Genomic DNA, 25015 nt, shown 5'->3' with positions numbered 1-25015 from the left:
GCTTGCAACGCAGACGCGTTTTCGACGTCTAGAATTTGTTCGCCAGGTTTTTCTATAGTTGTCAATTGTTGCACCACAGCTACGGACGTTCTTAAATCACTTAATGATCTTTCTAGATTTTTTATTACAGCAAAGTCTTCAGTATCTCCTGTTGAACTTAAAGTTTCCTTGGCAAAAACCAGTTGCTTCTGAATTTCTGCCACGTTTTTGTTAAGTTCTTCTAATGTCAATTTAACTGGTAATTCTTGTAAAGCTGGAATTGCTTGAGAAATTTCTTTGACAGTTTCGTATTTTGTTACTGCTTCTTGCTGCATGGCTGATAAGAACGATTCTTCGAGTTTGTGCAATGGTTGCACCATGCTCAAGAAGAGTACAACTTCTTCTTCTTTCTTCTTCCCCAATAATTCACTTTCTTTGTCTATATTCAAAATTGTAGTTTGTAGCTCGTTAATGGGTTCAATGACAGTTTTTACAAAATCTTCGACTACTTTGTTCTTCGCCGGAACTTCTTCAGATTTCTTCACTTCGTATTGTTTGACTGCAGCTAACAGTTTTTCTCCAGTTTCTTCCATCGATCGTGCAAAAGCTTCCAATCGAGACTTTTCTTCACCTGTCCTCAATTCTTTTGTTTGATCTTGCTGAGCAATTGTTATTTCCTGAACAGCTGCCACAGACAATTTCATCTGTTCTAAAGACTTCTCTGCTGCTAGCATCATGCTAACTTCACTAACTTCTCCTGAAATTGTCGCGGTTTCACTCGTTTGCTGTTGAATAGTAATGATGGATTTCTGGAATTCTTCCAATACAGGTTGTAAATTTAATTTATCAACAGGAATTTCACTCTTCTTCAACTCTTTTGTAGTCTCTTCTTCTAGCACTTTGCCTTCTAGCAATGCAGTCTGTAAAGCTTGTTCCAATATATTCAATGGTTCTATAAGAACATTTAATTTCAGATTAGTTTTCTCTTTAGGGATTTTCAATTCTTCTACCTGCTGCATTTTCTCTTCTTCAATGTGAGAAAGCGACTCGCGTAGAACATGAACCGTATTACTTATCTTCTGAAGAATTTCAACATCCACCATCTTTGCTTGTTGCTTCTCAGCTTCTTCCAACTTCTTTTCCACTTTCTTCTGACTTATCACTGCTGAACATCTTTCTTCTAACTGCTCTATCGATTTAGCGAAAGCTTCCAAGGCAGATTTCTTCTGAGTCTTTATTTCTTCAGTCTCTTCCGAAGAAAGCGTGAATACATGTTGAACAGCGATAGTAGCTGTTTCTAGTTCTTCAAGTGCTTTATTTAAATCCTTCGCAGTCTCTAATTTTGAAGATTCTTCAAAGCTCGTAGCTAATTGTCCTTGAATATTAATAATGCTTTCTTTTAATTCTTGCAAAATTGGTCGAAGGACGATAGTCTGTGGAGTTTCTCTTTGAATTTGTTCCACGGATTCAAGTTTCTGGTCACTTGCTTGTTGAACCACGTTCACCAAAGATCTTTCTAACTGTTGTAGAGGATGCATCAAAGGAGTCAACGTTTGCACATTCCCTTTTTGCAATTCTAACGTGCCAATTTCTTCAGTGTTGTCTTCCTGTATCTTCATAATAGTCTCGTGCAGCGTGTGAATCGGCACGATAATCGTCTCGAGAACTTGTGTCTCCAGTTTTTCAGCTTCCATCGACTCCATCACTGTCTCCTTCGCGTCCACTTGATGCTGACTGACCATAGCCATGCATTCTTCTAGTTCTTGCACCGATTTCGCGAAGTGTCGCAGCGCTGTCACCTTCTCTGTCTCCGACAGTGTTTCTTCTACGCCTGGTTCAGTGGATACCACACTCTGAATGATCGCGAGAGAAGAATTCAAGTCTTCCAGCGATTTTTCTGTGGCTTGCATGATAGAAGCCTCCTCAATGGAGTGCTCTGCCACTGTTTGCAATTTTACTTGTTCTTGTACCGATGCTACGCATTTCTGAAGTTCTTCCACGATAGGTTGAATATCCAGTTTTTGCAAAGGTGGAGCTGCTTGAGATATTTCCTCAATTTTGTTGAGTTCCATCGAGATTGCCTGTTGAACAGTGGAAGATAGCGAAGTTTCTAATCTTTGTAGTGGTTCTACCAGGATCTTCAAAGCACTTTCTGATGCAGCCACTTTAGAAGAATCGAGAGCTTCCACTTGTTGCAATTTTTCTTCTTCGATTTTGATAATAGTTTCCCTAAGTAGTTGAAGAGGACTGACAGCCATGTCTAGTATCTCCACTTGAGACTCTTTTATTTTTTGGGGGACTAGTTGTATGCCAATCTGTTGCTGGGAAATTACAGCTAAACACTTTTCACCGATTTCTTCCACAGATTTTGCGAACGATTTTAGAATTGAAGTTTTGTCTACGTCTGATAAATTACCCGTTTGTTCAGTCTCCAATATTATCTCCTTAATAGCTGCTACTGAAGATTTCATTTGTTCCAAGGGTTCTTCTATAGTTTTCGCGACAGAACCCACCAATTTATCTTTCGATTCTTCCTTAGTAGGTTCCAAAGAAACTTGTTCTTGAATTACACCAATAGACTTTTCTAACTGCTGTAAAACAGGCCTGACATTCAACTTCATAGAGGATTGGACATCCTCCAAGTCTGATGTAGATTCGTCTTTAACGATGCTCGTCTCTTGAACAGCCACTGACAAAGATTTTTCTAATTGTTCCAAAGGTTCGACCAACGTATGTAAAACACCAGCGATTTCTTTCGTTTCTGACATAATTAAAGTTTCAGTCTCTTGTGTCTGTTGTTCGTCAAGTTTGGAAATGGTCTCACGTAAAATTTGAATTGGACTTGCTATATTATCGAGAGCTTGCTGTCCAAACTCTTGTATATCTATTTTAGCAACTTGTGGCTGTTGCAAAGTACTAATTTCAACTTTTTGTTGACTAGAAATCACCGAAGACACATTTGCTATCTTTTCCACACACTTGGCAAGCGTTTTCAGGGCTGTTGTTTTCTCTTCACTGGTTAATTCTTTGGTTTCTTCTGCCTCAAGTGTTTGAATGGCTGTCACAGCAGATTTAAGAGTTTTTAATGGACTTTCTATCAATTCGGCAACAGAAGCTTCCACTTTTGTAGTGGACACATCAAGTTTCTTCGGTTGTACAGCTATCTGTTCTTCTATCATAACAATTGATTTCTGCAGTTCTGCCAATACAGGACTAACCTTTAATTGCTCCGTAGGTAAAGTAGTACTCTTTATTTCTTCAGTCTTTTCATCTTTCGAAGGATGAATTTGTTGAATTGCTGTGCATAATAATTGTTCCAATTCTTCTAAAGGATGCACTAGAGGTTTCAAAGCTTCTACTACGTTTTTGCTTGTTTCATCTAAAGCTCGTACCTCATCAGTCTTCTGTTCTTCAATCTCAGAAGCTGTTTCACGCAAGAGTTGAATAGGCTGACTCATCATTTCTAAAACTTGCTCCAATTCTTCTTTTCGAATTTTTTCTGGAGATTCTATCTTTACTGGAGGAGAACTAACAATCGCTGTACATTTTTCTCTTAATTCATTCACCGATTCAATGAATGTTTCGACTGCCGGTGTCTCTTCTATATTGGAAAATGTTCCTGCCCTTTCAATTTCAAATGTTACTATTTTTTGCACCGCACCGATTGACAATTTGAGATTTTCTAGCGATTTGTCTATTTCTTTTACAATTAATGCCTTATCCTCTAATTTGTTCATTTCCTCATTCGCTTCGAGGATCATTTCTTCTTGAATTGTGGCAATGGACCTCTCCAATTCTTCTAGAATATTGGCTACTGGTAGCGATTGCAAAAATGGAACGTTTGATTGTGTTTCTTCCGTAATTTCTTCATGTTCTACAGTTTGTTGCTGAGAAGAGATATCCAAAGATTGTTTCAATTTTTCCAAAGGATCAATAATAGTACTCAAGATAATTGCAGCTGTCTTTGTAGGCAAATCCAATTGTTCAGTTTCTTCCAATTTCTCTTCCTCGATCTTTGCAATCGCTTCACGAAGATTTTGTATTGGACTGACTATCTTCTTCGCGATATTTGCTTCTAATTTTTGTTGTTTGGTTAATTCAGCTGATTCTATCGAAGGCGGAGCAGAACCAAGTGGCGAGGCATCCTCTGGTTTCACTTGTTCTTGAGAGACCATGAGGACTTCTATCAGTTCTTCAAGAGGTTTCGCTGTGGTTTCCTCGATATCCAAATTTTCTTCTTTCGTTTTCGTCATCACTTTGATTTCTTCGACCACTTTCATACTCTTTGTATCAGCAGTCTGTTGAATGACCTTTACGAGTTCAGAAATCGCTTCGTTTACATTTTGTGCGTTTCCACGTAGTGGAATACAATCTGTAGGAAGCTGAGAAGTTGCTTCTTGGATAGAAGAGAGTTCACGTTGAAGAGATTTTAGAGGTTCTGAAAGTATTTGCAAGGATACCATTACGTTTTCTTTCAGTGCTGGTGCTAACTCTTTTTGAGTCAAACGAAGAATCTTTTCTGTGGCTTGATCTACGTTTATTAAGGATTCCAGCAGATGAACAAATTGCGTTTTAAGTTCTGAGATTGAAGAGGAAGATAATGTGTTTTGAATTGATGCGCTGGTTGCTTTTAAGTCGTAAAGGATTTGTATGAGGGCTGTTAATTCTCGAATTCTTCGTTTCTCTTCTTCCGATCTCGAGGAAAGAGGTTCGTCTAGAGCTACAGACACGAGACTGGTTAGTTCTTTCAAAGGTTGTTGTAGAGCATTGATCAGCGAGCCTGTCTTTTGTATCAGACTGATTTTTGCCTTTTTTCTTTCCTCCTCTGCCATTTCTTCTGCCTTTGTTAAGTCTTCTATTCGTTCTAAAGCTTCCATTATCTCTCTTTGTCTTTCTGCCTCGTTTGATTCTTTAAATGCTGATTCACTTGTTTCTTCTTTTGTTTTCTCTAGTGATTCTTCTACAACTCTTTCTGCTTTTAGTGTTTCCTCTACTTTTTCAAATATTTGCTCTTTAATATCATGCTTTTGTTTTAATTCTTCGGATTTTTTAGATTCTTCTATTTTTATTTCTTGACTTGCCACTTCTTCTTTTTCAATTTTTCCTTCCTCCATTCTTTCGACTGCTGTTTCAGTCCTTCTTTTTTTTTGTTCTGGTTCTATCGTTTGTGCGATTATTTCTTCCACAGATTCTTCAACACCAGATGCTCCTTTTAATTTTTCTGTTACAGCCACTTTTTCAGACGATGTTGTTTTTTCGTCTACAGTTTTAACCGGCAGTGCTACTTCATCTGTTAAAATTTCTACTTTTTTTTCATCTATCAACTTTTCGGTTTCGTCAAGCGGAGCTTCTACTTTTACCATAGCCTTTGGCATTTCTTCCGTCATCTGCGGCACAGTTTCGACTTCTTCCTCTTTTATCGATAGTTTCTCTGTCATATCAAATAATATTTGGCCAGCACCTTCTGTTATCTCTTCGGAAAACACTTCAACCCTTTCCACTGCTTTCGACAATTCTTCTGTTGATTTGTGTATTACTACTGATTCTCCTTCTTTCGTTATCTCCAGATCTCCAGCTTTTTCTTCTTTCATTCCTTCAACCGACACGACTTTTCCGACGTTCATTACTTTAATACTTTCAACTTTACTCTCTTGTACCAATTCAGGGGATACAGTTGCTGCTTCAAGAGCCATAACTGTTTCTTCTTTCATTTCTTTCAGAACATCAAGTTCTTCTTCTACCAATTCAGGAGATTCAAGTGTTTCCGTTCCCATTATTTGGAGAGTGCCGAGTATTCCCTCTTCAGTTACTTCAAGACCTTTAGCTTTCTCAACTGTTGTCCCTTCAAGAAGTTCGACTTTCCCTTCTGTCGCTCCTTCAAGGGTTTCAATTTTTTCTTTTCCCATTACTTGAAGAACTTTGACCTTCTCTGCTTCTGTTACCTCAAGAGCTTTAGCTTTCTCTTCTGTTGTCCCCTCAAAAAGTTCGACTTTTCCTTCTGTCGCTTCTTCAAGGGTTTCAACTTTTTCTTTTCCCATTACTTGAAGAACTTTGACCTTCTCTGCTTCTGTTACCTCAAGAGCTTTAGCTTTCTCTTCTGTTGTCCCTTCAAAAAGTTCGACTTTTCCTTCTGTCGCTTCTTCAAGGGTTTCAACTTTTTCTTTTCCCATTACTTGGAGAACTTTGGTTTCTCCTTCTTCAGTTACCTCAAGAGCTTTAGCTTTCTCTTCTGTTGTGCCCTCAAAAAGTTCGACTTTTCCTTCTGTCGCTTCTTCAAGGGTTTCAACTTTTTCTTTTCCCATTACTTGGAGAACTTTGGTTGCTCCTTCTTCAGTTATCTCAAGAGCTTTAGCTTTCTCTTCTGTTGTGTCCTCAAAAAGTTCGACTTTCCCTTCTGTCGGTCCTTCAAAAGTTTCAACTTTTTCTTTTCCCATTACTTGAACAACTTTAATCTTTCCCTCTTCAGTTGTTTCACGCGCTTTTGATGTTTCCTCTTTCATTGCTTCGAAAGTATCGACCTTTTCTTCTTTCGTTGTTTCCGGACCTTTAATCTTTCCTGCTTTTTGTTCTCGAAGCTCCTGAATTTTCTCTTCAGATTCTATTTCCTCTATTTTCAATCGTTCTTCTTCAGGTGGTATTTTTTCAATAGTTAACACACTTTCCACTTCTTCCCTTGAAACTTCAATAATCTCATCCACAATAGTTTCAATCTGTGTAATAGTAATAGGGACATCAGGTGAAATATTCTCTTCTTTCTCTTCTGTCATAGTTTTCTCTACATTCGCCACCATTTCAATTTCTCTTATAGAATCGTTCACACTCTCCAAAACATCCACCATAGCAGACAAGGTTTCGACAAGCGAAGAACCTTCAGAAGCTCGTTCTCTTATTAACCTGACCCGATGAAGAGACAAAGAGGAAGCCAACTCTGTCGTAGAATTAGCCAGAGCCTGAAGAAGAGTCACAGTCTGGACGGAAACAGAGGATATCGATTTCTGATTAATTTTTTCCTTTAATACATTCAAAGCTGACCTAAGTTGATTAGTCGGATACAAAAATCCTTCAACGATAGCTTCTTCATCTACCGCTTGCTCAGTGAACGTTTGCATGAAATGTGTTTCTGATAACGTAATTTGCTTCTCTAAAGCTTCTAACGACTTCGAAATCACTTGATGAACAGATTTATCCACATTCTTATCCAAAACTGCAATTGTATTCTTCAAATGATTAAACGAACTCGACAGATTATATTGAAGAGTAAATTCGTTGCTAGATCTTCTTGAATAATCAGTCCCACCAATTTGTTGTTGAACAGAGATAGTAGCATTCTTCAGTGAACTCAATGCACCTTCAAAAAGTGTGGCTCCTTCTAAATTAGAAATTCTTTCCAAAATGGTTGAAGTTTGTCTTTGTAAACCTTCGACTGCCTTTGAAATAACGCTTCGTCTTTCGTCCAACAAAGCTGATTCTGGAACTAAACTTTTTCTGCTACTTTGAACGACCGAAAGACTGCTCAAAAATTCCACTAAAGGTTCAACAAGAGTTCGAAATTCAACAATAATTTCTCTTCGCTGATCTAAGAGCTCAAGCTCTTGCGAAGTCACGTTTACTGTGTTTAGTAAATAGTCCAAAGGCTTCACCAGAATTCTGGCTACATCTGTCTCCAGAGTAACATCAGCTTGAGCTTCAAGAATTTTCATTTGTTCCTCGATATTTTCCAAAGGTTTCGAGATCTCACGAAGAAATCCAAGAAGCTCTTGCCTAGAATGAATATCTTTCACAACGATTGGTACCGTATCTTTGATATCCCTAAGAAGATTCAAAATAGGTTCACAATTTTTCTTCAGATCAGAATTTTGATCAAGCTTCTCGATTGCACTATTGATCACTTCGGATTCGATCACGTTCAATGGATGAATTAAATGGTTCAAGATTAATAGTTCTTGGGCACCATGCTGGTGTGACTGCTGCAGAACTTTCTGAAGATTGTTCAAAGGTTGGAGAAGGTTCTTTAGCACAGATACAGTCTGACTAACTATTTCTTCGTAGGAATTAACCGATGTTCCATAGGTTCCAGTTGTCACTCTCATCTCAGAAATCGTCTTCATAAGTTCTTCCACAGAATTAGCTAATATAGAAACTGGAACAATGGTAGTTCCAGCTGTAGGTTCTTCAAAATCTTCCAAAATCCCTGTTATATCTATCTGAACACTTTCCAGCGTTTTGAACAAAGAAACAACCAAGCTCTTTGCTTCTTCTTCTTTCTTCGCTTTCTTCATATCTTTCTTTTCCTTTGGTAATTCCTCTATCGTTGTAATTAACTGTTCTGTTCTTTGAGAACTTTCTTCGACTGCAGTCTGTTCAGCTATCGATTCAGTAAACTGCGTTTCAAGCAATATCGTAGTACTTTCCATTAGAGTTGCCTCAGGAATGGTTTCTTGAGAAACGTGTGCTGTAATTTCTTCTCTTTCTGGAAGAATAGTCTCCTGAGGAATGGACTCTTCTTGAATGGTTTCTTGAGACGTCGTTGCTTCCACCATCTTCTCTTGAGTCATTGATTGTACCATTTCTTTCAATTCTTTCCTGTAAAGAGCCTCTTTGATAGAAATAGGTATCTGATTTTCAATTTCTTCCACGATATCCACTATAGGTCGAAGTGTTTCTTCTTCAGGGTGGTCTTTAAGAATGTCCATGATAGTCTGCAGGAGATACTTCATTGGTCTGCCCAATTCCTCCAAAGTTGTCAAATCTGCTGGTTCGTGGTACATCGATATAGCATTTCGTAACCTTGTTAAAGGTTCACGAAGATCTACCAATGCCTCTATCAAATTTTCGTCACTTGGAGGTTCAGAATACGATGTTTCAATAGCAATTTTGTTTACGTCTTTCTTCAATTCGTCGATGGTTGAACTTAAAGCAGATTCTTCTTCGTCCTTCGTGCTTTCTTCAGATGTGTTTGATAACCAATGTTTCATAGGATATAAGGATCGAGAGATCCTATCTGCTAAACCAAACGACTGATCTTTCTGTTTCTTTGGTTCTTCCTTTTTCGGAATTAATTTTTCTGCTTCTCTTTTAGCTTTCTTTTTTGATGTCTCCCTTGCAATTAATGGCGTGTCTTTCTCTATTTCTTCGAGTAATTCCAAAACTGGAAGAATTACGTCTGTTCTTGCGTCGGTGTTTACCATAGTTTGAACCAGTCTCTTCAATTTCTCGATTGGATTTATTAAATCTTTTAAAATTTGCTCCTCTTCAGGTTCATGTTCTTGGGTCAATAAAGATCTCTGCAGACTCAACAGACATTCTTTTAATAAAGAAACCTGTTCTACAATCTGTTCGTCCACTGGATTCTTTAAATTAGCAATCGCTACCGCTGAAGATCCAATATTCTGTCTTAGATCTTCTACAGATATTGTTAGACACGAGGTATAATTAGGATAGCTCTTTTCTTGCCTTTCTAACGTCGAAGACAAAGCAAAGTGAATATTACTGAGATTCTGATCGACGTTCAAACTGTCCAAAATATGTTTTGTCGCTTCTTCAGCCTCCACTAATTGAGATATTGTCTTTGGTAATTGAGTTTCAATCTCTTCTATCATTTTCCAAAGATCTTTCATCGAATTGATATCTTCTTGTGACGCGGAGTGTTTTAATGCTTTCGATACAACGATCTTCAGCTTTTCTACTGGGATCGACATTTTACGAATCACTGGAAGCTCCTGGAAAGTCCTTCCTTTGGAAACAAGAGCCGTTTGAAGATCCAGCAATGGTTCCTTCAGATCTATCAAGCTATTTATCGTTTCATCTTCCCTCAAGGTCATTGCTGTATGAACCGCGTCAGATATATATTGTCTGAGCTCTACGAGACAAACAGCTATTTCGGAAGAAGCTAATAATTTTTGAGAACTAGCTGCTCCGTTTGTAACAGATTCGACGTCTTCTATATTTTGTAGAGCAGTGCTTAAAGCTGCTTGAACATCTATTAAAGGATCCAGGACTCTATCTGTCAAATTGTGAGGCTGTTCCTGTATCGATTTCGAAGATGTACTTTCTTCCAATTCGCTGTCCGTTTTATAAATAATCCGCTCGATGTTATTAACCATTTCCAATATATACTGCAAAGAATTCTCGTTCAAATTAGTTATTGTTGATTTCAACTGAGAAATGGCAGGTTCCAGGAGTTTTGATATCGTTTCAGAATTCTCCGCGGTGGAAATCGAGGTTAAAGCGCACTGAAGAGAATACAAAGGACCTTCGAGATTTGTTAGAGATTCCAGGCCAATTTCTCGTCTTTGTGGTGTCCTCAGTCTTCTGTACATCTCGTCAATTCGGTCGAAAATGGAGCAGAGTCGAGGATCCAGAGTATCAGCAATGTTTTCGTACGTTTTCAACGTTTCCTGAAGGCTCAATCTCACTTCCTTCAGAATATCTTCCTTAGGCTCTTCGACTATCCTTTTATGATCTTCCATTGGTTTCTTGTCTTTTACTCTTTGACTTTCAACGATTGTTTGTTCAGCGGATTCTTGAAGAGACTCGATCAATTTCGTTCGATGCTCGGATAAGATGCCCCTCGTTTCGTAAGTCTCCAAGGCAGACTTTAACGTATCTAATTTTGCTTTTAATTCGCGCGTTGGAGGAATAAGTTCTTCTGCAATTTTAGAAGCACCGTCTGCTTTTGCTTCGATGCTGGAAAACCTATTGAGAGCTCGCGCCATGTCTTCTATAGACTTCGAAAGAGATTCAACGACTACCGTATCCACAGTTTCTATCGTTCCTTTAGTTGGATCCACGGAAACGTCGCTCAAAAAGAGATCCAAAGTATTGAGAATATCCTCCAAGCTCGCTACCAATCTTGTAGTTCGTTTATCCACAGTTAAAACATTCCTGACGTTTTCATCGAGCTTAGAAACTGCAGAAATCATCCTGATTAAAGCGATCGGTCTCTCGCCCTTTGCTCGTCCAGTTAGCTCATGTTCGAGCTTCGTGATTCCCATAAGAATCTCATCCACTGGGTCCGTCAGGCTTTCCAAAATCGCAATTAAATCCATCTTACGATTTTTCACGTTTTCCTGACGTTCTATTAATTCCATTCCACGAAGAAGCTCTTCTGTCGGACCACCGATAGCTTCCAATAAAGAAATTCGAATGGTTTGATTCAAAGATCTATCGCCCGCGTTCTTCAATGCCTTTGACTCTATAGAAGACACTTCTTCGCATAAGTTTTGAATAGGTTTGATAACGTTCTTCGTCACGATCATCTTACACTCTTCTTCGCTACCAGCGTTCAATTTAGTTTCCAGATTGTCGATGCTCACTAAAGTGTCTCTAACGATAAAAACAGGTTCTTTCAGCCTCCTCATATTGTCCAACAATCTTTCCTTGTTACTTTTCGATAATGATTTTTCAGATTCACTGGTCGTCTGTTTCTTCTCGCTAGATTTATCAGCCACGTCTTCTACGTATGGTTCTTCGGTCTTGTTTATAGACTCTATACGTTGAAGCATCTCGGTATTGGCGCCTGTTGACCCACTTTTTCTTCGTTTTCCATCGATTTCGCTGCCAATGGACGACTCTTCCGAGCTACCTTTTTCTCTTTTATGCTTCTTCTTTCGGTGTTTTTTCTTCTTTGGGGCACCGGTGACGGAATCGAAGGAAGAATCTCCGCCTATTCCATCGTCTATGCTCGAGCCAGCTGTTTTCTCTGCGCTCAGACTGCGTTTCCTTTCTCGTCCGTCCTCGTACAATCTTTGAACTTGATTCTCTGAAATGGAAAGCCTTGCTGAAGACAGCGCATCAGCGAAAGTGTCGCTGTCGTCTTGTTTCAACGAGGAAACCGGTGACATTGGAGACACCGGTGAAAATGGTTCGTCTTTTTGAGCGCTGTGAAAGCTTTCTGATTCCATTTTGTGGCTCTTCTCGCTCTTTTCACTTTTGGACGAGGAGCTCGATTTTTTTCTCGGAGGTCTCGTCGGTGGTTTGTCATCTTCTTCCAGGCTATACCTGGCAGATCGTTTTAAAGAACTGCGAGAGTCTTGATCCGGGGAGGAAAAGACACGGGTTACGTCGTCCATGATCGATACGTCCTCGAAGTCGGCTTCTGTACGAAGATCGTCGCCATCTTCAGCGCTGACGAAATAATCCGGAGACACGTCGATCACCACTGCTTCCATTAACAGGTTTCCGGAATTCGAAGACTCCTTAACGAATCGCATTGGCGGCAGTTCGATCACGTTGTGCTCTATAAAACATAGGGAGCGAAGTCTTGAAGATTATAATTTTGTTAGTTTTGAAGATTTCATCTTGCCGGTCTTTTATCGTTAGTTCCTGTTAGCCTCTTTTGTCATTAGTTTATTGTTAGCTTTCTTATCGGTTTTCGTGAGAATTTAAAAGACGCAAAAGTTTAAAAAAAACGTTAAATAAGCGTTATATAATTCATAAATAAATATATAACATACTCTATTTGGTTTGCCAATTGTTTAAATTTAATGTCTAACATAATTGGATATAATAACACAACAAGCATAATATTCACTTTATTTAATTTAATTCCGATAGACAAAGTTTCTGTAATGAATTTTACGAAATTTTCTACACTCCTTGGTTTGCGATATTTGTTTAGGCGATTTACAGTTTGCACCGCGGAAGATAAAAAAGGAGAAGTATTGCAGCTAATATTCAACGAAAAATAGAAAAATAAAACAGAGTCACAAGGCATCGTATAATAAAACAATCATAAAATAATAACATACAAATGGAGTAATACGCATAATTATATTTATAATAGATAAAAGTCTACCCTTTTCCTCCAGGTACGTCCTATATCTTTTGTTATATCACGGTAGTAATAAAATATTTGATGATTATACTTCACATAGTATAAAAGTTTACCTGTTACGTGTTCGGATAATTGATCAGCGTACATCTCAACGATCTGAAGAGCTTCTTCCTCGGTGAGATCAGGTGTTTCGTATAAGCTAACGGAAACCTCTTTACCATCGAAACTGAAGGATACTTCTCCTCGATCGTCTAACGTGACGGAATGATCGGTTTGTGGTGTATCGTATAACTGGGACGTTCTTTCTTCGTGAATCGTTGAAAGTGACAAGTTCCTGGCGAGTTCGTGACCGTTTGGTGACAGTGGTTCTTTCGCTTCTTTTTGAACCGGGAGTTTATCTATGAAACATATATTTGCTGGATTTGCAACATACTTAGTGGATGTTTCATAGTTATAAAAAATTTACTGTCGCTAAAAATACACTAAAATTATTTATAACGTTGCCTAACTGTGCATCAACGCGAACATTTTATTCTTCGTTTAGATCCTACAATTTTATAAACTATTATGAAATTGAAATATTTCCAGCCATATGATATTCGCTCTTTCTATTAATAGTAGAACTTTGTCGTATACAGTAAATTTCTTTAAAGTAAATTTCTTTAACGTAAATTTTTTTAAAGTAAATTTCTTTAAAGTAAATTTCTTTAAGGTAAATTTCTTTAAAGTAAATTTCTTTAAGGTAAATTTCTTTAAGATAAATTTCTTTAAAGCATCTGTAGTACCTCGACAAACCAACTTACAAATTATGCCGTTTACGCGTCTCAATTTACGAAACGGTTACGCGTAAACATTTCATCCGATCTGATAAACGATCCTCAATTACAATAATTAGGATACCTTCGAAGCCAAGAAGGGACGCTGAACTGCTGACAGTTCCCATGCAATTTGTCGCTTCGCAGGTGTAAGTGCCCAAACAACAGGTGCCATCTTGTCCAGAAATGATCCTGTGAATATCTCCTGGCTTTAACTCGACGCCATCCTTGTACCATTTGAGAATCGGTTGAGGCACACCGATCACTTTGCACTCTAAATTTACCGCGCCTTCTTCCGATAATATGGCGCGCAAACTCTCAAGAAACTTGGGTTTCTTGTAGTGCTTGGGAATGATTAATTTGAGAAAACAGGAAGTGACGCTTTGACCGTGGTCGTTGGAAGCTACACACTTCCACTCGGCCTAAATCGTCACATCGTAAACGATTATTATTTATCCATTTAATCTGTTAACGTTGCAAATTTTCTTCTTCTTATTTTTCTAAACAGTTACTACTCACTTGATCGAGAAACTCGAGCTTTTGTACGTCGAGATGGCAAGTGCCAAGATTTTCCTTGGCAACCTGGTACTTCTCGTTCTCCTCCACTGGCTGGTCGTCCCTGTACCAAGCTAGGCTTGGCTCGGGCGAAATACTGACTGCGAAATTTACACAGACCAATGTTATTTGTAACTCGAAATTCTCTATCGATGACAGTCCCGTCTTTTATCTATGATCGCGTACCCAAAACGTTTAAAAGGTTGAAAGTCATACAGAATTTACGACAATATAATATTAGCGTAGGAAGATATTTTTCTGATAGTTTCAAGAAGTTTAGTTTCTGATATAAATATCACGTATTAGGTTGTCCGAAAGGTGTCTTTCGTTTTATGAGGAAATAATAGAAGCACAACGTTTATTGTTTTATATTATCTTGTCGAATAACATTTCTTCGGTTGAGGAAAACACCGCGACATTTCACAGACTTGCTTTCACGTTTGCGTGAAGGCGCATTGAAAGAAACACACTTTCCGGACAACCTGATACTTTGATGTAGGTTTAGTAATGCTTTTACTCGTAACGTGAAATTTGTTATCTATGACAATCTTGCTTTTCACAGTTCTGATAATGCAAGTATCGAAACGTGTATGAAATTTGGAAAGTCATACAGAATTAACGGCAAAATGATTTTTGGCAATTACCTTGATGCTTTTAAGAAAATTGTAGCGTAATAACGATGTAATCGTGGTTCATTCGTAATGGTATGTTCCAAGTCGAAGATTAAGATAATAAATTAAGTTTCGCATGCAATTACCTTGCACCGTAAATCGGAAATCTTCGTTAATTCTCGCTTCGCAACTTCTAAGACCTTTGATGAAAATGGGCGGCTGGTTTGTGCTTAAAAGTTGCAGACGTTCTTCTTCGTTTAATTGATTTTGTATATCTTCGATCGTTAATTCGGCTGTACTTTTTGCTTCTCCCATACAATTTCTTGCGATGCAACAATAGGATCCTGGTACGAAATCGAATATTACGAGCATTAAAGAAACGATTATATGTCGATAAAAAATCAAATATTTGAAAGACGTATTTGAATGTTTAGATTGTACGATCGATACCTAAGGAGTTGGTCCCGGTTAATTGATAAACATCTCCTGGTTTTAGTTCCTGGCCGTCTTTGAACCACCTCAGCAATGGCGTGGGGAATCCTACGACCTTGCACTCAAAGGACACCAGACCTTCTTCGGTCAGGACAGCTTTCAAGCTTTCCATGAAGCGGGGTTTCCTGTAGTTCTTTGGAACTTGACGAATAACAGATTAATCACAAGATCTGACAATAAATCTCCAATGTCATTTAAATATCAATTAACGACGAATCTACCTTTGAGCAATTTAAAGATTTAAAAAGTTTCAGAAATCTTCATTTTCTTATTTTGTTATATTGGGTCGGCAATTAAGTGATTGCGGATTTTCTCATTAGGTGGTATTGACAAAATCCGCAATCACTTAGTTGCCAATAATACGATTGAATTAATTGATTCTCAAAATTGTGTAACAGTGAAAATTCAAGTAGTTTTATTTGTAATTTTAATTCTAATTAAATGTTTAGTTATAATAAGAAAATAAGCAAATTTTAACCAAATTAACTTAAATGCATCGAGTGAAGAAAGTGTTAGTTTTCCACTTACTGGACATTGCAACGTAGCAAGTAGTAAACTGTTTCATATCTTCAGCGCTCGTGGCGACGCACTTCCACTCACCCTCGTCCATGGCTTCCACAGGGCTTACCTCTATAAAGTAGCCACCAAGGCCATCTTCCATCACGTGGTATTTCTCGCTCGGCTCGATGCGTCCTTCTTTGTTGTACCACGTAATTGCTTTCGGCCATGGTGGTACTTGAACTGTTACATCGTAATAAATTGAATCTCTTCAACGATTAATCGCATCGTTTATTTAATATCGAATAAGAAAAGAAAAGGTTTACATGGATGTACGAGTATGTGTGTATTTTACGATCTTCAAAAGCTAGCAGAAAATGAAAAAATGAAATGTAATAATTTGAATATGAAATAATCGTCATAAGTGGGTAAGATTGATAGAAAACAAACAAACAATAGAAAAAGGAATTGCGAAAGATATACCTTGGCAAGAAAGCCGGAGAGTGTCCCCAATCCTGCAACATTCGTCCTGCAGAATTTTCGTGAAAGTAGGAAGAGGACCGGACGGTGTTAAGGAATCTGCTGGCTTCAAGGAACCTTCCCTACTGCCCTTCCCAACCACATGTACCTAAAAAAATATATTTCGCCGTATATGTCCGAATGTCGTGAAAATTCTTTTCTGAAAACGGAGCCAATTAATGGGAAAAGCGTAAACTTTTAAATACATGGTGGTTGGTAACTGATGGTACAAACGGAAAGGGGGTGATTCTACGCCAAAAAAGAAGTCGAAAATATAGAATAAAATTTTTTTTTAATTTACGCGTACCGAGCGAAAGTTCAAAGTCGATTTTCTCGAAAACAAAGCCTCAAAGGAAAAATTTTTATTTCATATTTTCGACTTCTTTTCTCGCGTAGAATCACCCCCTTTCCGCTTGTACCACCAGTTATCAACCACCCTGTATAACTGTTCTAATATTAATTCCAAGTGTAAATTTAGTGTTCGTGTAACATTATTTCGGCTTCAAAGACCCACAATTCTCAACAATAATATAATAATAAAAATATACGGGTATATAATATAATAGAAGAAATTGTAATATAACGTTATAATATTGTTTATGCTCGCTTACTTTTGAAGAAGAATAAGCAGTTCCCATGCAGTTTACTGCCTCGCAAGTATAAATGCCAAGGGAGGTTGGGTCATCGAGGTTGGCAGTTAAAGCGAAGACATCACCAGCCTTGATTTCTTTGTCGTCCTTGAACCATCTTAGCACCGGCGTAGGTACACCGACTACTTTACACTCCAAGGACACCGTACCTGTCTCTGTAAGAAGAGCTCGTAGCTCCTCGACGAATTCTGGCCTTTTGTACGCTTTTGGAACTGTAGATTAAAAAATGAAAACAAATCGAAAGAGAGAATTAATCATAAAAAGAAAGTGCATGGTTCACTCATAGTACGCGATCGAAGCGTGCACACACGATACAGAAAGGAGTACATTCATCAAAGATCGTATTTAAAGTATAAAACGAATACGTTTAAGAGGAATTTTTGTAGGGAAGAAAAGATTCCAACAAAAATTATGATATTTACCGCGTTAATAATCAACGTAAGTTTGATTTAATAAACTGAGTAAGATAAAGAAAGATCGTTTTCTTGTTCGTTATACACGATTACTCGGAATATTCTTTTCCTTAGTAATTATGTAATTATTATTTATTATGCAAAAAATCTATTCAAAAGAAACTTTCTGTTAAAAAAGGAACCGTTATCTTAAACTAACAAATTATTATTAACTCTCTATTAACAATACATCGTTAACTTGAATTAAAGAAAGCTACAGGGCAAAAAGACCGCAGCTTCAAACGTATTTCCTTTTATTTGATTTAAAAATGTCGAAGAAAAAGCAATAAATATTCAAAGTTACGGCCATTCGAAGAATTTCCTAGCACCTTCGAACAAAATTCACTATTTCTCCGTCCGAATCCCAAAACGCTGACCACGTACGGCTCGTATCTATTTTTGTCTAGAAGACAGCCGCGACGAATCGGAGTTCCGGAAATTCCGGAGTCGCAGGACACACGCGTAATTTTATCGAATTCAGATTTAAACAGGAACTCGTGTTCTTACCGATTACGGTAAGACGGGAGGTGCAGGATGATCGTCCGCCTCGATTTTCCGCCATGCAGGTCCAGTGTCCTTCGTCCTCGACCGTGACAGGTGCCACATCCACGCAATAGAAATTTCCCTCGTGGACGAAAGAGAATCTTGAACCCGCGTGGACCGGCTCGGCATTTCTGTGCCAAGTGATCTGGAATTCAACAACAACGATTCGTTGAGAGATTTAAGCAGCGACAAGTCTGCTGACGCCAACAACAAATCAAACGATACGTGTTTTCGGAGAAAACGAACGACAGGAAGATTCGTTCTACTTGATACTTCGCAATCGATACTCTGTTTGATTCTTTATAATCAATACTATAGTTGATCCTCTGTAATTAGTCTCCTACGTAATCTTCTGTAATTAATATTCTACTTAGTCGTCCGTAATCAATATTTTATTTAAGGTAGGGTATATTTTATATATGACAGGATAGGGGAGATTATAGTCGATTGTATTTTATACTTTAATTTAAAATACGAAGGTTACAGAAGAAGAAGGCGATAAGTGACTTCTTTTTAATTTTTCATAGAAAAGCAAGTTTATGATTCAGTACGTTGTTGTACACGCTAGCATACTGTTTGTTTATTTAATTTTTAAGCGGAACCTATATTGTTCGTCGTTTTAATAATTGTAGAAATATTGAGTATATTAAAATATTGCTTTGGTTTCATAGGAAAACATACAAATTCAACTTAAAACGTAATGTTAAGAGAGTTATATCCTTAGATCTAAAAGGTTGTTTTTATTCTGAAGTTTGCACTATTCTTTAGTTGTGAAATGTCATTGAAGCCAGAAAATTAACAGGAACGTCTTTGTAAATTCGGAATACTTTTGAAAAGTTTGAAAGTTTGTACTATTCTCTAGTTATGAAATATCATTGAAGCCAGAAAATTAACAGGAACATCTTTGTAAATTCGGAATACTTTTGAAAAATTTGAAAGTTTGTACTATTCTCTAGTTATGAAATGTCATTAAAGCCAGAAAATTAACAGGAACGTCTTTGTAAATTCGGAATACTTTTGAAAAGTTTAAACGCGGTATTAATGGTTCTGACATATGTGTGTAGCAGATTAATGATTCCAGAGGAATAGAAATTTCTGATAGTCTTCGGCATTTTATAACAGCCCTAACTGGCCGCTCGTACCGCTAATATCAGCATCAATTTATTTCATCTATCTATTCTTTTATTAACCTACATTTTTATTTTATCACGATTCTGCTCTCTAATTCTATGAAAATTCGTCTGAAAGATATATGAAATCTCGAATAGTAGGAGAAAGTAAAGTCCGATTTTTCTTTCGGACCTGTTCAGCAAATGAATAGTCGATTCTTAATAGCTACAAGTCACACAAACATATAATTCGTATTCGATTTAAATAAATACATAATTCGTCGTATTCAACCTAATCAACATTTTTAATAATTATTATTTATAACAAAGATAGTCTACTTCTGACACTAGCCAGCACCAAAATTCCACATTTGAAAGTTATTCGTCTCGTTTTTAATCTCAAAGACCGCATCAATTATTTCAAAATTGCCCTCGCAATTTCAACGAGAAATTCCGCCGTGACCGTTTCGTGGCAGATTCTCTTCCCTCGAGCGTTACGCAACCCGGTCAGAGAGAATCGCCGCGCGAAAAACGAGCATTCGAAAGTTTACGGGCTCTCGAGGAGCAGTCAGAACGCACGCAGATTTAGCCGATCTGCGGGCATAGTTTCAGGCCATAGTATACGCGCGCGCGTAATAATAGTCGTAATACGACGCACAGGACCGCGTAACGATCTTCGTTTTCTACCTTTCGTCTCTGAATCTCGGGTCATGGACCTCGGCTGGCTCCCTTTTAGCGCGCGTTTCCCGCTTCGTCCGCTGTCGGCCATAGAAGAACCAACAGAAATCCGTGGCAATAAGTCACCGGTTGATTTCGACTCAACCCTTCCGGGTTAATCACCGAAGTTGGCACGGATTCCTCTGCCTACCAATTTTGTCTACCAATTTTGGAACGTACCAGGCTTCCTGTTTATTCGAATCTCAATTGGTCGATCGATCTTCTGATTTTTGGTATTAAACGCGTGGTAAAATTGTTTCCTTGTTTACCTCGAGATTACCGGTGCTCATTGTTGACCTGTGTTTTCTTAGTAAATTGTTTAGAACGATTAAAATACGATCGATCTCATGGACTGGACAATTTTCAACAACGCGAATGTCTTGGCTAATATTGTCAGAGAAGAATAGGTACAACACGATAATTTGTAAAAATTGAACATTATCGTGTGGTATTGCTCAGTGCGTCTGTTAGAAAATTATAGGATTGTTTTTCACTTTATTTTTCATTTTTAATTGTGGATAGATAAAGAAACCACGATGATGGTTAACTTCGCATTATCAGTTTTACTTCCATTTTTATTTACATCCTTATTAGGATAATTGGATAATTTACAGGTGGAAAAATTCACTTGTGTAATTATATTTGTTCTATTACCAAGGTTGTTGACTGATCTACAAAGAGATTAATAATATTTATAACATGTAAAATTTCACCGACAGTATTAATCCAACTGGGCAAGAAGATCTAGGAACTGTCATTATTTCAATCTCAAGTAGATACTACGTAATATTAACTGTCATAATATTCGTCAATTTACTTAATTCTATATACTTTACTATTTCATCATAGTAGTTAAGAGTTGAGTGATCAGCACAATATAGCGATGTAAATGATTACCTGCGGCGTGGTCGAACTCCGGATTTCCACAAGGAATCTGGTCCTGGTGCCAACTTTAACTGCAAGATCTGTCAATCTTCGTAAGAAGACTGGTGGATCACCCTCTTCCGAAGCTTCATCGATGCTGAGGTGAATTTTCTTGGAAGATCCTTTGTCGAATCCTTGATCGACTCTCGTAGCCACCAGAGCATAGTGTCCTGTGTCGTCCTTTTGTGATTGCTTCAGAGTCAACTGGACGACGTTGCCTCTCATTTGTACTCTGTATCGATCGGATGGTATCGGTACATCTCCGCGTAGCCTACAGTAAAATTCCAGTTTTGCCATTTAACGTACATAAAATAACATAATATACAGGGTGGTTGGTAACTGGTGGTACAAGCGGAAAGGGGGTGATTCTACGCGAAAAAAGAAGTCGAAAATATAGAATAAAAATTTTTCGTTCGAGGCTTTGTTTTCGAGAAAATCGACTTTGAACTTTCGCTCGATACGCGTGCGGTACGTTATAACGGATCTCACTGTAGATCGTTGTCTCGATGGAAAAATTAAAAAAAAAAGGAAAAGAATCACCTTTCCGCTTGTACCACCAATTATCAACCACTCTGTATAATATAAATTAATATAATAGATAAATATAATAAGTAAGATATATACGGAAATTTACATTAATTAATGTATATTAATTTGGTAGTATACTATCTTATAATAGTAACGTATATTGATTTTATTTTTTATGCAACCATTCGATAATTTTATCGGTAGTTTTGATATTTGGTTAAAAATAAATATTTATAAACTATCAGAAAATAAATGCATTTACGCATGTTATCCATAGATATACAGGGTGAACCATGTAATTGGGTTCGATTTCGTTGATAAACAGGTAATATCTACGAACATAGGTCATGTCATTCCATTGTACTCTCTACGATTTATCGCTATCTTCAGCGAAATCGAAACTATAGCCCGACCCAGCTGAGTGGCCCACCCTGTATACGTTCACTTGTTCAATTTTCATTTCATGTGCAACGTTATAAGCTCGTTTATTCGATTTTTATTGCAATACGCTTTAATCAGAAATTTTACAAAAATCTCCAATTATCACAATTCTTCTAACGGGGTTCTGTCATTTTAGAAAATTGTTCGAACGTTTGAAAACGTAGTAATACACAGGGACAAACTCAGATATAAAACAGTAGCAAAAGTTCATATTTCAATTCAGTTGGTCTTTCTTCGTTACGATACTATTCAGTCAGTGTCATTGTTCTTCTTCTCTATTTTCTACTAATCGTAAATCTTGACATGTCTTACGGTTAAATTCGATCATCTGATAACCTTTGTCTCTACTTTTCTACAATTATCCAATCATTCATAGAATCATCACAGACAGGTACGCAGATAACGCGAGTGAGTTACGACTTCTCGGTATACGTGGGCGTTCTATAAATATCTTTGGAACGAATCGCGTACATTGAAACAACAGACTGGCGGAAACGAATTCACACCCTATGCGAACATTCCAACATTCCCAGCTTCCTCGTCTTGCACAATTTCGGCATTTACGACTTGCATCAATCTCTATTTGACCATTACGTGGGATACTAATTTTGGTTGCTCGAAGAAAAACTAACGAGCCATTAGACGCTATATTATAATCACGTAGAAGGTCACAAGCTGTTAGAATTTTTACCATCTTTACTATCATGCATGACTAGTGACTTCATTTATGTAGCATGTACAAAAATAATTTGATATGATAATAAATAACGTTTGTTGTAACGTCGAGAGAGTAAATTCCAGTTTGTTCGTACTTCGTATAATTGTTGGAAGTTTGTGCGCGTAAATTTTTATGAAAATGGATAAACATTTTATAGCAAAAATTGGTAACTTTCATTACATTTTTTGAACGAACGAATTCTTTAAAATATTATTTACGCAGCCTAAATTTTTACGTTCGAATCATTTCTCTAAATCTGACAATTTCTCAGATATTCCGTCAGATATGTTTCAAACCCCCAAATTTGTCGCCTGTTTTCGTCAAAACTATGGTCTACGAATTACAAGTTTGTAATGTAACAAATTAATATTTAAGGATCGACTTTTCATATTTTCCAACGTTGGTTACGTCATCGTCAACAATTAGAAGCTTCGAGATTTACAGATTTCTCTGCTAAAGTGAACTTTGCTCGGAGTTTTCTTAAATTAAAAGTTTCGTCACTCGTGCCATTTGTCCCCTGAACTTCTGATTTAAAAGAAAACACAGACGAATCGACTGCCAGCGAGAAAGCGAAGAGGAACACTTTCTAACGAAACGAGGTCGGTTTTGCAATATCCAAATGCCAATTTGTGTGTCTTGTCAGGGCGATGGCCGAAGTCCAATCGGACCCTCGTATTCGTCTATCTTTTATTTCTTCACCGTCTGAACAAAACGATCGACTGTCATTTGCAAGCGAGCTCGATTCGTGATCACTAGTCATAGCGAAAAAATTTTTCTTTGCGCAATATGTACGCATATTGAAAAGCGCAACCCTTTGCAAGCTCGGGGCGCGTGCATAGGCGCCTCCTCGACGACGACGCGGTCAAACGCGCGCGCTCAAACTCGATGACGCAATATCTATTTTGCCTAACCGTGAAACAGATTACGCGTTCCGCAATATCGATCGATCTTATCGTCGTTTATGTTTCAAAAGCTGCAAGAACTTAGCGTGAAAACAAATAGAACGGAAAACCGACGGAATTTTCACAGAAAATAGCACGAACTTTTTGCAATATTATGCGATCGGAGGACAATTCGTGAAATTGGGAAAAATTTAACATGGTTGTTTGGTGTTTGCGTGTAAGTTTAGGCCTGTAGTTTAATTGGTTTGTTAACCGAGAGTTTTAGTTAAGCGATTTATTTAAACTAGAAGTTAGAACGTTGTTTATGTAACTTTATATTCTTGTGACTACGATATTTGCATACTATGTACACTCTGTAGGTTTCTTCTACTTGCTTAAATTTCTCTCATAGACGCCAAATATGTGTGTTCCAATTGTCGCATTTGTTTTATTTTAATCTTGTAACGAGGAGTTTCTTATTCTATTGATATATTAAATAACGTAACTAGATACTACGATACATTAGAAATTTTCTAATTCTGTTTCAGAGCTTTTACGGAAACAGCTAAGAATTCTCGAAAAGAAAGGTTATTTATTTATCTAGGTATAACAATTATCTAATATGTAACACATTGGTACCAAAGAGAAGAGAAGAAACACCGAATTCTAATAAATTATTTGCAATTGTGTCAAGTAATTATAATGTAAATTCTAAGGTAACATAAAGATTCACACTAAACTAAGTAAAAGTAAAATAAAAAAACTAAGTAAAATAAAACTAAGTAAAGACTAAGTAAAATAAAAAACATAGACGTTCGAAACATTAAATATAAAGTTTAAAGTTCATATGTACTTTTAATTACGGAAACAATTTCCAGTCCATATCAATCTTCCATCAAAATAAGTCTATTCAACAAAAAAAAATTATTCTTATACTCTACTTCATTCACAAAGAAAAGTAATCTCCTAATAATTTCACATGGAAAAATAATTTTTTAATAATTCCATAAAAAATAAATATATTCAAATGTGACAAATAAATATATTCGAATCCTGTCAAGAGATTCGACATTAGTCGAAACAACATATCGATAAGAAGAAAAAGCAAGTGGAAAGAAAATGGAAAAGACGGAGTATCGCGTCGTGGTCAAAGCGTACCTAATTCCCTTACGTCAGTCACACGCCGTGGTTGCACCACTGATCTCTCGCGTTACGGTATTTCTAGATCGTTACGAGATATTTCAGTGATTCGAACGCTGTAACACGGCCTCCGAAAAATTCGATCGATACTCGCAGTTGCCGCGATCTCGCGACGATCGAACGACAAAGTTCTCGCCGTTGTGCATACACGCTTGATTAAAAACACGACGAAAATAGGGCAGTAGAGCAATGCCAAGAGTTTGAGGCGCTCTAGATCATTTGTTTGCCGAAAATACGTTGGAAGCGTGCAACCGATTTTTATTTAGATACCTTCAGACGATAGGAACGCAGAATTTTCCTATTAGAGCGGTCAAAATTGAAGATACCACGAGGTACTTTGTAAAAACGGTATAAAATTTCGTTAAACGTACGATGTATATACTTAGGGTGTTTATGAGTGAAAGAAGCTCGTGTATCGTGTAAATAAGCTTCGTTTGTAGCGTCTAAGACTTGCGTTATTCGCATAACCGTGCCGAAACTCAAGGTTTCTCTAATACGATTTAACATCGGATTTTCTATCCGTTTTACGTTGATGTTTAGAAGAATAGGATTTTATAGAATAGAAACTCTATTTGCCTTTAATTTTCATTGCATACTCGACGATAGTC

General features: G+C 37.4%; 1 protein-coding gene across 1 annotated transcript in view; it reads right to left on the bottom strand.

Annotated features, from left to right (window-relative positions):
• Window positions 1-6: 6 nt before the first annotated feature.
• LOC117242044 (titin-like) overlaps window positions 7-25015 on the bottom strand; it is a gene marked incomplete at its 3' end in the record, with an annotated part of 44640 nt that continues 19631 nt past the window's right edge. Inside the window, exons 12-22 of the mRNA XM_033508378.1 lie at window positions 20613-20910; window positions 17854-18034; window positions 16856-17106; window positions 16209-16353; window positions 15756-15968; window positions 15186-15368; window positions 14882-15079; window positions 14089-14225; window positions 13655-13991; window positions 12868-13152; window positions 7-12217 (exon numbers count right to left, since the gene is read on the bottom strand). Coding sequence (XP_033364269.1) covers window positions 7-12217; window positions 12868-13152; window positions 13655-13991; window positions 14089-14225; window positions 14882-15079; window positions 15186-15368; window positions 15756-15968; window positions 16209-16353; window positions 16856-17106; window positions 17854-18034; window positions 20613-20910 — 14439 coding nt within the window. The remainder of the gene's footprint in view (window positions 12218-12867; window positions 13153-13654; window positions 13992-14088; window positions 14226-14881; window positions 15080-15185; window positions 15369-15755; window positions 15969-16208; window positions 16354-16855; window positions 17107-17853; window positions 18035-20612; window positions 20911-25015) is intronic.

The sequence above is a fragment of the Bombus vosnesenskii genome, unplaced genomic scaffold (genome assembly GCF_011952255.1).
Source record: "Bombus vosnesenskii isolate JDL3184/JDL3185 unplaced genomic scaffold, Bvos_JDL3184-5_v1.1 scf7180000016263, whole genome shotgun sequence".
NCBI classification, from domain to species: Eukaryota; Metazoa; Arthropoda; class Insecta; order Hymenoptera; family Apidae; genus Bombus; species Bombus vosnesenskii.
This window is presented reverse-complemented; position numbering and strand designations above follow the sequence as displayed.